The sequence below is a fragment of the Acomys minous genome (assembly GCF_964271855.1).
Source record: "Acomys minous genome assembly, chromosome: 7".
NCBI classification, from domain to species: Eukaryota; Metazoa; Chordata; class Mammalia; order Rodentia; family Muridae; genus Acomys; species Acomys minous.
The window spans coordinates 19,851,800-19,869,407 of record NC_140488.1 but is presented as its reverse complement, the minus strand read 5'-3'; the positions used below and the strand labels follow the sequence as shown (position 1 = coordinate 19,869,407).

Below are 17,608 nucleotides of genomic sequence, written 5' to 3'. Positions count from 1 at the left end.
TATTTAGAACCAGGAGCAATTGAAAGATGATGACTCCGATCTTATTCTCAACGATGGTGATATCAGTTTGACGTATGGGGATTCTACTGTGAACACTGACTCCGCAACAGCCAGTGCCCCAAGGAGATTTATTGGCAACAGTTCTGAAGATGCCTTGGATCGGGAGCTTACATTTGGGGACCACGAACTAGTCATTCGTGGAACACGCCTGGTTCTTCCAATGGATGATTCTGAACCTGCGTTAAATTCATTAGATGATACAAGACACAGTCCGGCCTAAGCTTTCTAATACTCACTTAGTGGTTTGTAAACTTTGCACACGTGATTGTGAAGAAATGTGTACTACCTACAAGTCCTAGTGCATGTCTCTGAATGTGTAAGCTATATAAATGCTATTTATATGGCATAGGAAGAATATAAATACCCTGTACAAGGCAGATTGTAACAAACTGTTCTCTTAAGTTTTGTTGGCTGCACTACTTTGGCCAGATCTGTTTTAGACAGTTACTTTCACAGTGATGTTGTGTGTTCTGTTAGTTTTGTGTTTCATTTAAAGTATAAAAAGTGGAGTGACCCTTTCTCATATTTATCTGACACTTAACCGGAATACCAAGTTCTTGTGATGTGAATTGATTTGTGTGTGGCAGGGAAGGGGGAGGGGAGGGGAGTTGTTATTCCCTCGGGAACCCAGGGAGAAGAGGTTCCTTTGTTGGAAAACTTTTGTTGATTGCTGCTGCCTTTGTCGTGACTTTTTTCTTTCCCTTTTCTCTGGTGGCCCTTTGTGGTGCAAGGAGCTGATGGCATTTTGATCTCACCCCATTCAGGTTGGGGACTGAAGTGTGGGGACCTTTTTTCCCCATTGATGTGAAAGAACAGATTTCTTGACTACAGTATATTGATGCTCTGAGAACGAAGGCTACAAATGACCTCTAAGACCTTATTTCTTTTCTTTCACACCAAGCCTATAGGAATTGCATTGAGCTGGCTTAGCCAAAGTACAGGTGTATATAGTTCAGGGCACTTGTTACAGATTTGGGGGCTCTGGAGCAAGTGGACATGAGGCATAAGATGGTGATGTTGGAGGTCTCTCTTCCCAAATATGTAAATATTCTATACCACATAAGTTGAAATAGGAAATGTAATTGCTGCTTCATATTTTATTATGTTCTCTGTGTGTATAGCAAGCCTTGTCATCACAAGTTTTTTATATCAATTTAAATCGCTGCTCTTTAGCAGCCAAACAGGAGCAAAATGTAAAATTTTTAAGCTCATGATGTTTAACGGTTACGTGTTAGTCAGTAGTTGATGTTAAAAGTTAATTTATGAACCCACGATTGTTCTGTACTACACCAAAGGCAGCCGTAAGAGGAACCCAGTGCTCTGCAGCGGCTCTGAAAGGATTCTCCTTTGTGGAAAGTGGGTGTAGTTGTCGTCATTGTAGTGTTATTTTTAATAATAGACACATAAGCTGCCATGTGTTATTTTTGATGGTTTTTGAGGAAGAGCACAGAACAAATTTTCATTTCATATCCATAGTATGACAGTAGTTTCTATTTTGTAATGCTGCAAATACCTAAAGGTACATTGAATACATGGAAGGGGATACATTTTGATGCTGATTCTGACCTGTTTGTGATTTACGAGAAAAATACAAATTTTGTGGATTTTCCCCCCTCAGGTCTGAGTAGCATTGCCTTAAATCTAACCCAATTAGACAATTGAAAACTTATGTGATGTTCAAAATTTCCACTGAAAAATACCCTTCCAAAACAAACCTGCACTTACTCTCAAAAGGGTTCTGTGCCATTGTAAACACTCCTTGAGATTTTAAGGGAATTCTTATGTTGTTACCCTTCATGGCAGCCTTGACTGTTGGCATAGCCATTTGTTATGTAGTGGTAGTGACTTTCCTGCTATGCAGGAACTCCTCCTGTGAAGTGTACGTTTTATATGATGTGTGGCTCTTCATGCAGTAAATAATTTCTTGTTAATCTATGTTTGAGGGGTTTTGAATGTCAGCCTCATTGACCCACAAAGTTATTCAAGTTGTAAAGGGGTATACAATAATTTAACTATTATCCTTTTTTATTCTGTCACATTACTGAGCTCACATTATGAAAATGGCTACAAATACTTAGCATGACAAATTATGTATCCTGTTTCTCTTCAGCATGCATAAGATTTCTCATTAAGGAAACTGACAATGCTTGAGTCCACTAAATCTGCCTTCAGTATGTTATCAAAGGGGAACCAAGCTTGTTGTGCTTACGTATTCATTACGTATTCAGAGAGTTTTTTCTTCTCTCATCTGTGTATACATCCCCATGCAAAGAGAAAACCACCTCTGTTAAGGCAGCCATTGGAATTAAGCACCTGAATGAATGAACTTTGACGAAGTACAGTCTGAGTTACCATCGTGCATGAGTGAACTGCTCTTGGACCTGTTTTTCTGTTGTTTGTGGAATCTACATGTTTGATTGACTTGAACATTGCATCTCTCAGAGTTATTTTTTAAGATCTCTTGGCATTTATCCTAGTCTGTGTTTGGCAGTGTGCTGTTAAAGTACTAGACTTCTAATCTTTATGTGCTTTTTGTTTTCCCTTGGAGTACTTGGAAAGATGTTATAGTGGTTTCTTTTAGGAAAATCTGTCATTAAAAAAATTATAGCCTTGCAAATAACCACTCACTGTTATTTGAGTCACAGCTTATTCTAGAGAGACATAAAGAATGCTGACTTCATTTATTTTCTACCTATATACATACTGGAAAGGGGGAGGACTGGTGTTTTTAAAAGAAACTTGACAGAACTTAACTTATGAGGTGACAGAGTTGGGGTACTTAGGTATAAGGGCAAATGTATTTGCTTATGGCCACAATTGTACCATTTAAGAAATACTGGTCAAAGCCATCAAGTTCCATTACATTGATTTGTAGCCTGTTAGCGCAATAGCAGAGAATGTCGTGAAAAACAGTCGCATTGTGCAGGGGGTGGGATGGTTATGGATTGGGTTAGGTAGAAAGGCAGTCCCAGGTTTGCCTGCAAAGCATGGCCACATGAATAGCCCTTCATGTTAAAGATATGGCTCTCTTTGCACAGGAGATGTCTTGTGAGTTAGAGTTTATGTTAGTTAGGGTTCTCTAGAGGAACAGAACATACAGAATTTATATGATTTAATTAAGAAAAAAATTCCTCACAGATGTGCCTAGCCATGTGGGTTTTAGTTAATTCCAGATGTAGTCAAGTTGACAACCAAGAATAGCAACACATGCGCGCGCCGCGCGCGCACACACACACATTGTATATATCTGGGATTTATTAGAATGCTTTTCAGGTTGTGGTCAAGCTAGTCCAACAATAGCTGTCTACCAATGGAAGGTCTTAAGAGTTCAGTAGTAGTTCAGTCCACAAGGCTGGATGTCTCAGCTGGTCTTCAGTGTACACTAGAATCCTGAAGAAATGGACTCTAATGGTAGTCAAGGAATGGACTTGCCAGCAAGATCAAGCAGTCAAAGAGCAAAAGTGTCCTTCTTCCATGTCCTTGGTATGCTCTGCCAGGTTAAAGGTGGACCTTCCCACCTCAAAGATCCAGATTAAGATGGGTCTTCCTACTTAAGTGATTTAATCCAAGTCCCGAACAGGTGCCCAGTCATTGGGGGTTTAGTTCATTCCAGATATAGTCAAGGTGACAACCAAGACTAGCCGTCATAGAGTCTGCCAACAGCAACTTTGACTAACCTGGTGAATGATAGAAACCACGCTGTCAGTCATATTTGTTTATCTGTTTGTTTTTTGTTATCCACTCCACCTTTCTTAGGGTTTACTCATTGAGGGGCACAGGTGGGGGATACCCACACCCAAGGCTTTTGCCTTGAACCAACTTGCTTTTATCACCACACAGAGCAGTATCTCGGTTAATCTAAGTCAGTCTTAGACCATAAGGGCATGAATGGATAGATACATTTTGAATTAATTTGAAAATTCTTGACAGGAAGCACTTATCAAGATGGTATAGGATGAAGCTTGAAAATAAACTAGAAATGTTAATAAGAGTTGAATTTCTGAGTCCCTTTTAGGTACAGGTAATGTGTCTACAAGGCATTTTTATTGCTTTAATTTTTTGACATGTGTGCCCTCATTTTTCAGTTGAGACAGAAGTGCAGAGTTTATTTCACCCAAGGAACTATGACTCGAATCCAGCCTCAGTCTGATTCCAAAAGTCCAGCTTCTGTTGTTTTGTTTTTGAAATGTGACCTTACCTTAAAGGTCAGTCTGGCTTTGAATGCACTGTGTAGTGCATTGTGGCTTTGAAACAAATGAGTCTCCTCTCTCAGCCTCCCAGCTTCGAGTACATGCGTGCGGCACCACACCTAACATCAAAAGTCCACTTTGTCAACTGACTCGAGACACAGACTCCATACTAATTTAGAAGTACAACCTAAAGGTGAGGCAGGGAGTTGTAGCCTTCAAGCCTGCTGTCCACCAACTGCTTACCCTCAGGACCGAGTAAGACCCAGAGCCTCAGCTCTGCACTGCCTTTCCTGCCCTGTTGGCTGTTGGCTGTTTCTCTGGGTGGGGGCATTCTGGCAGCCTTAGCCAAGGGCTTCTCCTGTATTTTGTCCAATCTGTGAATAAAGCTGGCTGCCTTATCCTTTTCACCAATGGCCTAGCTTTCATGCCAGAGTATGTGATCACAAACAATGGCTTTGTGGTCATAAAAGTAGGGGGAATGCTACATTTTTAAATTAACTTTTTATTTATAGTTTGTTCACATTGCATCCCGATTGTTACCCCCTCATTCGTATCTTCCCGATCCCACCCACCTCTCCCACCCTATTCCCCTCCCCTAGTCCTCTGATAAGGGGAGCCCTCCTTCCCTACCATCTGATCACAGCCTATCAGGTCTCATTAGGACAGCCTGCATCCTCTTACTCTGTGCCCCCCCCCCGGAAGGCCGCCCCACCAAGGGGAAGTGATCGAATCTCAGGTACCAGAGTCCATGTCAGAGATAGTCCCTGCTCCCCGTACTAGGAGATCCATGTGGAGAATGAGCTGTTCGTCAGCTACATTTGAGCAAAGGGTCTGGGTTCTCTGCATGCACTGTCCTTGGTTGGTGCAACAGTTTCTGCAGGGCCCCTGAGTCCAGATTTGTTGGCTTTGATGGTCTCTTTGCTGAGCTCCTGTCCCCTGTGGATCCTTCTATCCCCCCACTCTTCCATATGACTCTCAGTGTTCTGCCCACAGTTTGGCTATGAGTCTGAGCATCTGTCCCGATCCCCTGCTGGGTGGACTCTCTCAGAGGACATCTATCTTGGGCTAATATCCACTTATAAGTATATACCATGTGTGTCTTTCTGGGTCTGGGTTACATCACTCAGGATGATCTTGAGAAAAGATCATCACCAACCCTACACCTGACAGAGGGCTAATATCCAATATATATAAAGAATTCAAGAAACAACCAACAAACCAAATAATCCAATTTAAAAAATGAGTCACAGAGCTAAACAGAATTCTCAACAGAGGAATATCGAGTGACTGAGAAACACGTAAAGAAATGCTCAATGTCCCTAGTCATCAGGGAAATGCAAATGAAAACAACTCTGGGGTAGTGTTTTAAAAAGTCCATGCTTTAGGGTTATACAGATTTAGGTTCAAACTTAGGTGCTGCTACTGAGCATGATGTTGACCAGTTACCTGACTTAGTGGAGCTGTTCCATTTTCTTGTCTGTTCAAGGGATATGAGCTCACATGTTGAGCTGCTTACAGTGGGAATAGCAGCAACCAACTGAACAGCACTCACAGCATTGTGCCAAGTGCTATACAGAAGACATTGTCTGCCATCTCTTGGGGTACTTGGGGAGTACTCATGTAAGAAGAACTACTTGACTTTTAGTGGGGACATAGTCAATTTTAAGTAATAACCTCAAATGCAACAGTATAAAAACTATGACCAAGATGCAGGAATCTTCCCCAGAGTGATAACAGAAGCCCTGTTAAGTTGATGATACAGGGACTGGGGCAGATTGTTCTGATAAAGTGATGTTTAAGTTTAGATCTCAAGAGTAATTCAAGGGTCAGCTGAGTGAAGTGATGAGGACTGTTCCAGGCAGAGTGAGATGACATTCCTCTAGTTGGGTGTCTGTTGAGTGACAAAACATACACTGTGTCATATAATTCAGCAAGAAACAAAACAGAGCTACCTTCACAGCATTTACAAATCAGTTGCGAGCACAGAATCCAAGTTCCAGTGTTAACCAGCATAATGAACACCCTGAAACAACCGCCTCCCACCCAGAGTAGGACGACATCCCCCCCCCCAATGTCACTTTAAGGGCCTTGGAAAAGAGGACCTGATGAAGGACTTTTCTGAGTCTTTGTGTCCTTGGGCTAAAAAACCTTATTCTTTTACTATCTTCCTATACCTGAGACCACCCTGGCTTGCTTATTGTCTGTGGTGGCATCAAGTCTTAAGAATCGACAGGAAAACTAAGCCAAACACACCCTGCTCTTCGGTCTACATTCCCTTCAGGGAAAGCAAACCATAAATTGCACAAATGAGAAATAATGAAGGGGTAGATAGTTAGCAAACAAGAAATGGGACAGAGGGTAAAGGGCATGAGGAGAGGCATTGAGAGTGGAAGAGGCAGGCAGGAAAAATGGAAAGAGTCAGCAATCGGTAGCATCACAAATTGAAGCCCAGCCTTAGCTGTGCGGCACATTTCGGACCAGCCTGTGATATATAAGAGCATCCTGTCTCAGAAAAAAACAAAACAAAACAGACAAACAGAAACCCAACTACATAGGTAGAGGACAGGAGTGTTGTAGAGGTCTGCTTCAGAACACATGCTCTATGCATGTTTGTTGGCAGAAAAAGAAAATGTCATCTTGTCCTTGATTGGGTTGGACAGCTAGCATCATAGCAGAATGGGAGAAGCGATGACAATTAGGAAGTCGGAGTCCTAGCCCTGTTTGGCTGAGCACTTCTAGAAACCTACTTGAATCTCTCAGCCTGCTTCTCTATAAAGTTATGACAGGTCAGAGACTCAGCAAGCATTTCTTGAGCTCTTACCATATGCCAGGCACTGCGGTAGGTGGTGGGCTATGATTTCCACTGCAAATAGCCGCCATCCCTATTAGGGGATCAGATGAAGTGATGTACATTAAAGCAGTCTGACTGAGGCTGGATATTCTCTATGGTTTTGGTGATGAGGTGCTATTTGAATATGATATGGAAAACACTTCATAGACTGCTTTCCTTCAGAGTCTCCAGTTCAGCACATTGGAAGGCTCCCAAGTGCCTGTCATGGCAAAGACTGAGAGCTGCCTTTATTTAGTCACTGCCACCAGCACAGCTGGAGCCTCAGGTCAAGTCCATGAGTCCATTTTCTAGTTTATTCTGGTAACCAAAATAGTGTCTCTTTTTTACTATGACCCCATATCACAGTTGTAGCTTAGAAGCCCTGCATTCTGTGTTTAGCTTGAACACCAAGTTCCCTATCAGCACTGTCAGGTAGGTACTGGGTCCCTCTCCAGAGACAACTTCCAAGTCATTTATTTTGTAGTGATGGAAAAAGATATCCAAAGCACTATGAATATGTCTTAGACACAAGGCTTAATTTCACCTGTTCAAAGAGAACTGAAATGGTTCGCTGTGTGAAGTAGTCAATTCTTGCTTGCCTTGGGTGTCACGAGCCTTTGCTGCCTGGTTTTGTTGTTCATTTGAATCTCCTATACAGCTGTGTGCCCATGTGGCTCAGGCAAAAATTATGCGCTATTTTTCCATCTGAAAAATCTGGAGGATTTCTGACAGATAATGGAGGTTGTCCCACCATCACCACCTCAGTGCTAGTTTTATGTGAGAAGGCAAGATGATGGCAGTTAGACCCCCTGGGTGTGATACAAATTTTTTTTAACCCTTTGGAAAAAGTCAACCAAGTTCCATTTCTTAAAGAGGAGCCAGGAGTTTGATATTATAATGACTTTGGCCAACCAGGATTTTAAATTCTAACTTACAGTCAACAGACCATTAGAGTCTCATCTGGGCTGAGACTTGAGCCAGGCCCAGGGCAAGAGATACACAACACAGAGGTATGAAAGCCATGGTTTGCGTCTAAAAGGAGAATGCAGCTGACTAAATAAGAGTGACTGGGTGGTGGAATAGCATCAGAGCGAGATTGTCAGGTAGAATTCTGGTCCTTCACATTGCTTCTGAATATGACCCACCAGAAATGTCCACACAAAGGGAAGTAAGGAATGAAGATTGCCAGTGGAATGATCTTGAAGTGGGCTATACAATTGGGCCAAGCAGAATCACACAGGTCCTTAAAATTCATCAATTGTTCCTGGCCGTGGTCAGCGAAGGAGAGCTGATCACAGACACAAACCCAGACGCATGCCACCTGGCTCGCTCTACAGCTAGCGGAAGGGGGCCTCTAGACGCCAGAGCAGGGAGCAGCCTGCTGACACAGTGGAGTTAGCTCAGTGAGAGCCTTGTCTGACTTTTGACCTACCAAGCTGTGAAATGACGAATGGGTGTTGTTTTAAGCCACTAAGCTTGTGGGAATTTGTTATGGCAGCAATAGGAAGTTAACAGACTGCCTGTGAGGGAAAGAACATTGTTTCTGTTACTATCTCATTCAGAGTGTCTAACTTGTGCCAGGCACTGTGCATGGGACTCTGGCACAGAAAGAACTGAGCCGGGCACAGCCAGTTAGGTAGGGGAGACTAGGAACCACACAGACAACCGTGATAGAGCACAAGAGGACCACGATGGAGACAATGCCACATGATAGATATCTATACTGGTAAAGGATGGGGGGAAGCGACATGTGCTGGAGAAGGCCTGACTTTTCTGTGACTTTAATCTGTCACTGCTATGCCCATGCCACAGGCTGATATAAGGATTTTTCCCTAAGCCACCTCGCCTATAGTGATTTGAACGTGGCAGTGTACAGAGGACAAAATGGTACCTGGTTTTAGCAAGATCACTCTTCTTGTGGCTGTGGCTACTTGGATAGGGGCAAGAACGGGCATTGAAATGATGCCTTAAAAACTTGGCCAGTGAAAGTGTGTATAGTAGTGTGGACGAGAGAAATGTCAGTGAGGACAAAGAAGAGCAGTAGATTAGGGAACGTTTAGTATGTAGGCTCAACAGTAGTTGTTGAGTAGTTATGTCGGTGGCAATGGAAAGATGGATCAATGGTTCAGAGCGCTTGTTGCTCTTGCAAAGGATCCAGGTTCCTTTCCAGTACACACATGACACTTACAAGTTTCTATTACTCCAGTACCTGGGCATCTGATGCTCTCTTCTGGCCTCTGAGGACATTGCACACACACAGTACACAAACATACATTCAGGAAAAGCAAGCATAAAATAAAAATAAACCAATCTCTAAATGTGAAGTGTAAATGAGGGGGCATTCTCATGATCTGAGTGATCCAGATTGAGCAAATGGATGGAAGACATGGCAATACACACACACACACACACACACACACACACACACACACACACACACACACATTCCATGCTGTGTCTTATTGTGGAGGCTTAAAACAACAATTTCAAAGTAGAAGAGAATAGTAACGATTAGAGACCAAACAAAGACAGATGGGAGAAGAGGACATAAGAAGAAGTCGGCTAATAGTAGACACAAATAGGAAGGTACATTTTAGTGTTCTGCAGCACAATAGGTGACTATAATTTATCATAGTCCATTATGTGTTTTTCACAAATATACAAAGGAGGAGCTCAAAGACTCCAACACTGAAAATGATAAGGAAATGAAAGAATGATTTGCCCCAATTTTACTACCATATACTGTTTTCATGCATTGAAATATAACACCACCCCAGAAATATGTACAATTGTTATGTTAATTAAAATAGGAAATAAATGAAATAAGAGAAAGGGACAAGGGTCCCAAATGAGGTTGGGAGAGAGGACAAGCTTGAGTACCACCAGGATTGTAAGCTATTCTCCAGTATAACATAGGAACATCTGGGGCTTTCTTCTTCTGGGTGGTGTCTTGGGAAAAAGAATTGCTTTAACTGAAGTACAATGGATGGAGGAAAAATAAATGATTTCTACTCCTTAGAAGAAACAGAGCTTCAGAAGTTCTCAGGAATGATGGGTGGTGTTATTAGGAAACTTTAAAAAGTGTGTCACTCCGGATCTTAGTGTATCCATCACTGGTCTTAGCTGGAAGAATGAAATATATATGGCGGGCTCTGTTGAGTGCAGTTCTTAGTATTTTCCAAGAGGGTCAAGGGCCAGACAATGGGTATTGGATGTGGAAAGGAAGCCACAGCCCGTTGGCTAGACCCTCTCTGGTTCTGTGGAGATTTACATGCAAGCTGAGACTCCTTTACCTTTCAACTTCCCCAAAGACTGATGCAACAATTTCTAGCCCATCCGTGGAGTGACCTAAGCCCTGGGCTGTGCCATGCTCTGATGCCCTGTTCCAGTCACAAGCTGCAGTCATCAGAATCTAGGCTGACACTTTAGGGGAAGTTTGAGCCAAATAGCAAGTGGTAGGAGAGATTAATCCAGCATGCTTGGATTCAAATGTTTTAAAAGTTGATTTTTGATATTTGCTTCTCACTAGAAGAAAATCAGCAAATGACAGTGTGGCTTAATTTTTAAAAGCATAGAGCTCAACTATATTAAAATTAAAGAAACATCTGGGGTGTTTTTGTTTTCTCAAATTTATTATTTCATCTGAGGTGTGAGTCACCAGCTTACTCAGCCAGGATCTCCAAACTTTGTTGATGCTAGAGCAGTTGGGAAAATTCACTTCAAAACTACCTTGAGGGAAGAAAGATGATCTACAGAGGTGTGTGTGTGTGTCTACATCTGGGTTAGTTAGCCAAGCTATGTTCTCAACTCCTCTAGATGGTCCACACCTGCCTCAAGTTGACAGCAAGCCAGTGGTTACAGTCCATGGCAAAACTGGCTTTTCTGTGTAAGGAAGAAACCAACCATTTTCTCTCATTACACTGTACTCTACTCAGCTCTGGCCCATTGGTAGGGATGTCAGTAGTTGGAGTCAAGCCTCTGTCTTTCCTAGGAGATCAATGGCTTGATTAGCACTCTCTGTCTCTCTTCCCTCCCTCCCTCCTTCCTTTCTTTAACAGACTTAGAGTGCCTGTCCACTCTAGGTACTGAAAATCCTGAGGTGAATACAGCTTTAGGTTATTTTCCTTATACACGAAAATGTCAGCATTTGTAAAGAATGTAATACATTTAGTGTTCCATTTTTTCCTATTCCTCATCAGATTGACTTTAGATACAATACTGGCAAGAATAACGATAAATTTTCAATTAGTGTTAGGTCTGGTCCAAGGGGGAATATGCTTTAACCATATAAGCAATGACTCCAATAAAAAGTTTTATGAGGTGTTGTTACAGATGTAAATGTTTCCTAAAGATATCACTTGAGTTGTTAATCATGTTCTCAAATTCATACTAAAGTCACCTCATTAAATAACAAGGGGAGCTATGTTTTTCACATAAATGTTGGTCTCCAGTGACTGGAAAAAAAGAACAAAAAACAGAACTCAAGTCCAAGTTGTGTGTGGCTCAACTTCAAGAGCTTGACAGGAGTATGAAATTTTTTTCTTACTCCTTTTTAAAACTTGCCTTTCTAGACCATCCCCTCCAAAAGTGTCTTCCTAGGCCTGTCTTATTCCCAAGAGACAGACCTGGAGAAATGAGGCAGAGAAACTCTTTAAAAACAAAATTCTGGCTTTTTGAAGTAGGATTGACAAACAACAAAGTTAATCCTTTCCAATGCACAGTCCTGTGAGTGTTGAAAAGTGAATGCAGACGTGTAACTGTCATCACAGTGAAAATATGGAGCATTTACAACTCTCCAGAACATTCCACCATGCTCCTTTGTAAGTTAAGCCTTGTGCTTCTGACAGCCTGACCTGTTTTCTGTCTCTGTAGTTTTTGCTTTTTCCAGAATGTCATAGAAACACAATCATACAGCATGTAGCCTTTTGCAGACTTTCATTTTTTTAAAATTTTCACCCTTTATTATATTGTATTTTTTGTATGTTGGGCATGGTGCATGTGCCATAGTGTAAGTGTAGAGGTCAGAGGACAATTTTGTGGATTTGGTTCTTTCCTTCCACTATATGCATAAGGACCAGACTCATATCTTCAGACTTGGTGGAAAGTGTCTTTACCAGCTGGGTCATCTTGCCAACCTTCTCTCATTTATAAAATTAGTAACATTATTTTTTCAGGTAATAATATATCTTCACTGTGGTAGATTTTAAATATTTTAGTAACAAAGAAACACAGATTCTTCGCTGTGATAAGCATGGGTGGGCAGCTGTCCCTCTGGCTTGCTGGTTTCATTGTCTTTCGGTATATAATTACCAATGCAAATTCCTGAAAGGAAGCTGTCTGTGTCTGCAAAGACTGATTGGCTGGTTAAAACTGCAGTTGTTTGGGGGAGGTTGGAATGTTGCAGGTCTAGAGGCTAATTACCTTATCTCAGGATAGGTTTAATTCCCTAAATAGACACTCCTTGTCCATTTCTGTGGTGGAACTAACATCATGTAACTAAAAGATAAAAACCTTTGAGAATCCATTAACTTAGCAGACATTTCCACTAACCCAAGTGCTAAGAATGTTATCAGGTAGCATCTGAGGCCCACAGAAAGACCTTCCCCCACCTTGATGTAACCACCAATGCGTTTAAAATTTGCTTTGGCTTACGATGTTCTTCTGTAAAAGTATAAAACTTCATAAAACTGCTTCCACAAGGGAACATGGAATTTGTAGTAACCTAATCCTGTGTTCCTGGGTCATGGTCACTCAAACTTAGCTCCAGAATATTTATCTCTTATTCCCTTGAAGGTCAGAGCTCTGTTTCTGCACTAACATATGCAGCAATGGGCTTGCTTAGATCATGTAGTGGGCCAATTTAAACATTTCTGAGAACTGCCTCTCCACTTTTCTCAATCATGTATATTACCAATTTTCATCCCCACCAACCGTGCACAAGCTCTACTCCTTGCTATATAGCATGCCTCACATGTGGAGGCAGGCCAAAGCTGGATTGTCACAGAGATGGAAAGTACGGAAGAAGAAGGCACCTGTTTGGATGCTGTTGTGATAGGCACGCAGACCTGGGAATAATTAGTGCTTCAGGGTTGAAGATTTGAAAGAGTCTGTGCTTCAGTACCAAGGTAAGAGCAAAAAGAGACTGGGCCATAGAAGTTGATCAGCAAGAAGCAGAGAGAGAGAGAGACAAGGGAGGATGGGTGGGCTGTGATCAGGAGAGAAAGAAGTACAGGGATGCCCATGCATGGAACGCCATACTGAAATGTATTATTTTGTATCAAAACCCACCGAATAGTACACTGCAAGCACATATTTTTTTAAAAGAATCAGAGGTAATGGGGAAGAGGGAGGGGCAAAGGAAAACAATTGAAGTCCCTATCAACTTTACCTTTGCTCCTAATATTTGCCTAGGTCTCATGGGTAACAATAGCAGTTAGTGATTGTTGACTTGGCTGACCTGGGACAGGCACAGGGCAGGCTGCTTCACATAACTTGCCTTAATGGAATCTCACAACAACTTCCTGAGATAACCAGCTGGGGGGAGGGGAGAGACTTGGAGAGGTGTTGTGACTGCCTCTGGTGACACAGTGACTTGCTGAAGTGACTGTGCCCCCGAGAACACCCAGGCAAAAGGCAGCTGTTATGGCTACTAGTACTACTAGCACCCTAAGACATAACTCGTGCCACAGTTGGCCCACAGCAGACCATGGGCCCCAAGGCTCAAAACAAAAACAAAACAAAACAAAAACAAAAACAAAACTCTGAAATGGAGATTCCAGAAGGCCTCTTGGATTCTGGGGACCTGGTGAAAAGACTATGGGGACCCTGGCTTCCCCTTCCTCTTCTTTAAGGCTTGGGAAGGTAGCTCCTTGGGTGGTGGGGAAATGATGCTGAGCTTGTGCTTGGCTCCATCTTAGTTCCCACAAATGTCCTTAACATTTTCCATTTTCTGAATGCTTTCTGAAACGGCTCTGATGTGGTTGACAGCATTTGTAGTGCGAGCCAAGTCAAGCCTTCCTCGGGAGGAAAGCTGGAAGCCTTTCAGGGGCCCTTCAGGGCTCACATAGCACACAGCCTCTTGCTCAGTGTTGCAGAAGGGCCTGGGCTGCCAAGCACAGCACTTGCTTGGATTCCCCTGCCTTTCTCCCGGTGGGGAACTAACACCCTATCAGCCTGGCCTGGCCTTGCAGAGACTTTATCCAGGGACAGCTTGGCTGGAACCACTGATCCACCTGGGGTGCCTTCTGTGGTTCAAGGGCCGCTGAGGCCAACTCAAGATGACTTTCCTTTCCATATTTTCTGCCTGGGTTCTCCTGCCTGCCCCTCCACACACTCCAGGCCCTTGGAGGGTTTGAAACTAGGAATTACCAGTATGCCAAGTATCCCCACAGCCTCTTTTTGAAGATAGGTGAACACCATATGCTATGGATCTAAAACTGAATGGCTTTCCCCAATGGAACACATGGGCCTGAATCACTGGCTAACCCCTCTTTTACCTTAGCAGCTGGAGAAATCACCCTCTGGGCCAGGATACATGTGCAGATAGAACTTTGGCTCCAAAATGCTCCAAACTTGTGTTTATGCAAGTGCCTCATCTCTTAGCAAGGCAGGTGGTGGGCAGTCCATTGTCCCCCTGGGGAACTAGTTGAAGAAAAGACCAAGAGTCAGGGCTGAGCTACTGTCTCTTCAGACTTTCACAGAGGTCTCCCTCGTGCTCAATATTTTCCCACATGGTAAGGGATTCTATTGTGACAATGACACTGTTAAACTGAAACTGTTGCAAGTAAAAATGCTTAAACTACCAAATGTCCTGGGTTGGATTAGATTATTTTGACTCTAGACCACTTGTAATAACTTACAGTTAGGCAAAGCTTTGAAGTTAGAGCCTTGGATGTTGAAGCATTGGAGAGCTTGTGTGAGTCTCTGAATGTGGTACAGAAAGTAAAGCACAGAATGATTGTAAGGGTTGTGCCTTGGCATCATCATAAAGTAGTAAAATTGTAATCAAATCCTATTAAACTGGGGACCATTCTATTTGCAACCATTCCTTGCCGTGGCCAGTAGTTGTTTCTCCATCTATCCATTCACTCATCAAGAAACTATTAAGCTCTGTGCTCCTTAGTTTTTGTCACTTTGAAGCAAACTAGAGTCACCAGGGAGGAGGAAACCTCAATTGAGAAATTACCTTCATCAGATTCACTCATTATGGGAAGGCCAAGCCTGCTTTGAGTGGTGCCATCCATGGCTAGGGGGTCCTGAAATGGCTTTAAAAAGCAAGCTGAGCAAACCATGGAGAGCAAGCCAGTGAGCAGTGCTCCAGCTCCATCATGGTCTGGGAATGATGGTGGAAGGGTAAAACTAGGATAGGAATCCTGAGTTAGTTGCCTTGAAATTGTTACTATTACAAGAGCAAGCATGGCCCCACCCTTTACTCTGTTTTTCTGTCTAACCATGTGATTTGTTCTCACACTCATGTTGTTGTGGTGCCATTTTTCTAGTAAATCTTTCATTAGAGACCAAACTAGGAAGACCATTTTGGACTTCCAGATTCTGCAACTGGAAGCTAACTAAATCTCTTCTTTTTATACAGTTACCCAGCCTCAGGGGTTTTGTTATACTAAGTGGAAAAACAGACTAATACAGTCATGTAGCCTGAAAGTGACAGAAATAAATTTGAACAATTCATGTGCGTCCAATGCTTGGGGCTGTGTTCTTTGCAATTACTGTGCGTTACTGTGTACTCCAGAGTTAGCCTGCCAGAACCCACAGGTCAAATGTGACCCACTATGAGTTGTTTGTTTGTTTGTTTGTTTGTTTGTTGTTTCCAGACAGGATTTCTCCGTGTAGCCTTGCCTGTCCTGGAACTCATTTTGTAGACCAGGCTGGCCTCGAACTCACAGAGATCCATCTGTCTCTTCCTCCCTGAGTAATGAGATTAAAGGCATGCACCACCACCACCCGTCTTCCACACACCACCCAGCTTCTACTGCGTGTTTTTGTACTACCTAAGAGCTGCAGATAGTGTTCCAATTTTTTAATGGTTTAAAAAATCAAAAGAATGCTTATGTAGCATGTGCAAAATATCAAATTCCTATATCACTGTCCCTCAGTAAGGTTTGAGTGGGACAAAACCACATCCATTCATGCTTCATGTAATCTTTTCCACTAAAAAGGTTGTGTTGACTCTTGTGACTGACACCACATGACCCCAAATTTAGCAGAGAGTTTGGGCTGTTGTCTGGCAAGAAGGGCAGCAGACCTCAGTGGATCTCTGAATCCAGAGCTCTGCCTCCACTGCAGCTCTTCCCCAGCAGCACGGTATGATGTCCAGGTGCCTTCAACGAGCATTCTGGGTGATGGCTGCTGCCTTTGAGCTGCTTGAAGTGCTTCTCTCTGTGAGGCCCACGATGCTTAGGGCGGTATGAGGGTTTCCATTAAGTGTTTAGATGAAAATGTAGACAGCCGACCTGGGGTTATTTATGAACAAATCCCTGAGAGCAACCCAGTTGGTCTTTGGTTGGACGTGCCAAATTATGTCAGGCTCTCCTGGGAGCTATGTGGAAGCCATATATGGACATAATCTCCTAAACCACACTTCTCCTGCTCGGCAGCATGGTCAGATCTGCTTCTTAGTTTGTTTTTGTTTTTTTAAAATATGTTTATGTTTAAGTTGAAATATAAAATTGCATACATTTATTTATCTTCACAGCATGGCATTTTAAAGTGCATATATGTTATAGACTGACACACTCCAGCTAATTAACACGTGTGTTCAGATCCACATTTCTGGCTGTGTAGGCTTCTCTTCTTCCGATTTAATCAAACCATGCTCAAGGGAACACAAATGCTGTCAAGTCCTGCACACATCTTACTGCTGCATCAAAGATGGCAGATGCTTTCCTTTGGGTGCCTGTCGCCCTTTCCAGTTGCATGTAGGTGGAAGGATATGTTTCTGTACGTGCTGGAGTGGGTGAGATGTCACTTCAGCAGTCTCCTTGCTTCCTGGAATCACAGTGCTTGAGGATGTTGGTAAAGAGCTCTTACTGTGGGCCTGAAGGCCGTGGGCCTGGGCAAGGCATTCCATGGGTGTTAGCTTACTCATACCTTATGGCATGCCTTCATTCACTCATTCAACAGATACTTAGCGAATGCTCGAGAAGTGCCAGGTCTGGTGCTATGCCTGGGCTACCAGTAGTGGATGCAACAGAGAGTACCTGTCCCTCTTCAAAGCCTCCGCCATACTCATGAGGCCAGCCTATGGGTGGGAGCTAATAATAATAAATAAATCCTTAAAGAATGTGAGTAAATGATAGAAAGCCAATCAAAAGAACTGTAGCCAAAACAGAGGAATGGTGGCCCTACTCGAGACTGGGGAGTGGGGAAAGGCCTCCCTTAGAGGAGGGAACATTTAAGTTAGGGACTCTCTCGGCACCTGGCCTGGCAATCGTAGTACACAAGTTTTTGTTAACAGGTTGAATGAAAGCAATCTGCTTAGAGCTTTTCCTGCAAAAACCCAAAGGCTGCAGAT

General features: G+C 42.9%; 1 protein-coding gene across 2 annotated transcripts in view; it reads left to right on the top strand.

Annotated features, from left to right (window-relative positions):
• The window catches only part of SLC9A6 (solute carrier family 9 member A6), a 57,209-nt gene extending 54,529 nt beyond the window's left edge, over positions 1 to 2,680 (top strand). For both annotated transcript variants that reach the window (XM_084790264.1, XM_084790263.1), the window contains one exon: positions 8 to 2,680. In XM_084790264.1, the coding sequence (XP_084646390.1) occupies positions 8 to 280 (273 nt within the window). In that variant the 3' untranslated portion in view covers positions 281 to 2,680. The remainder of the gene's footprint in view (positions 1 to 7) is intronic.
• Positions 2,681 to 17,608: the final 14,928 nt, after the last annotated feature.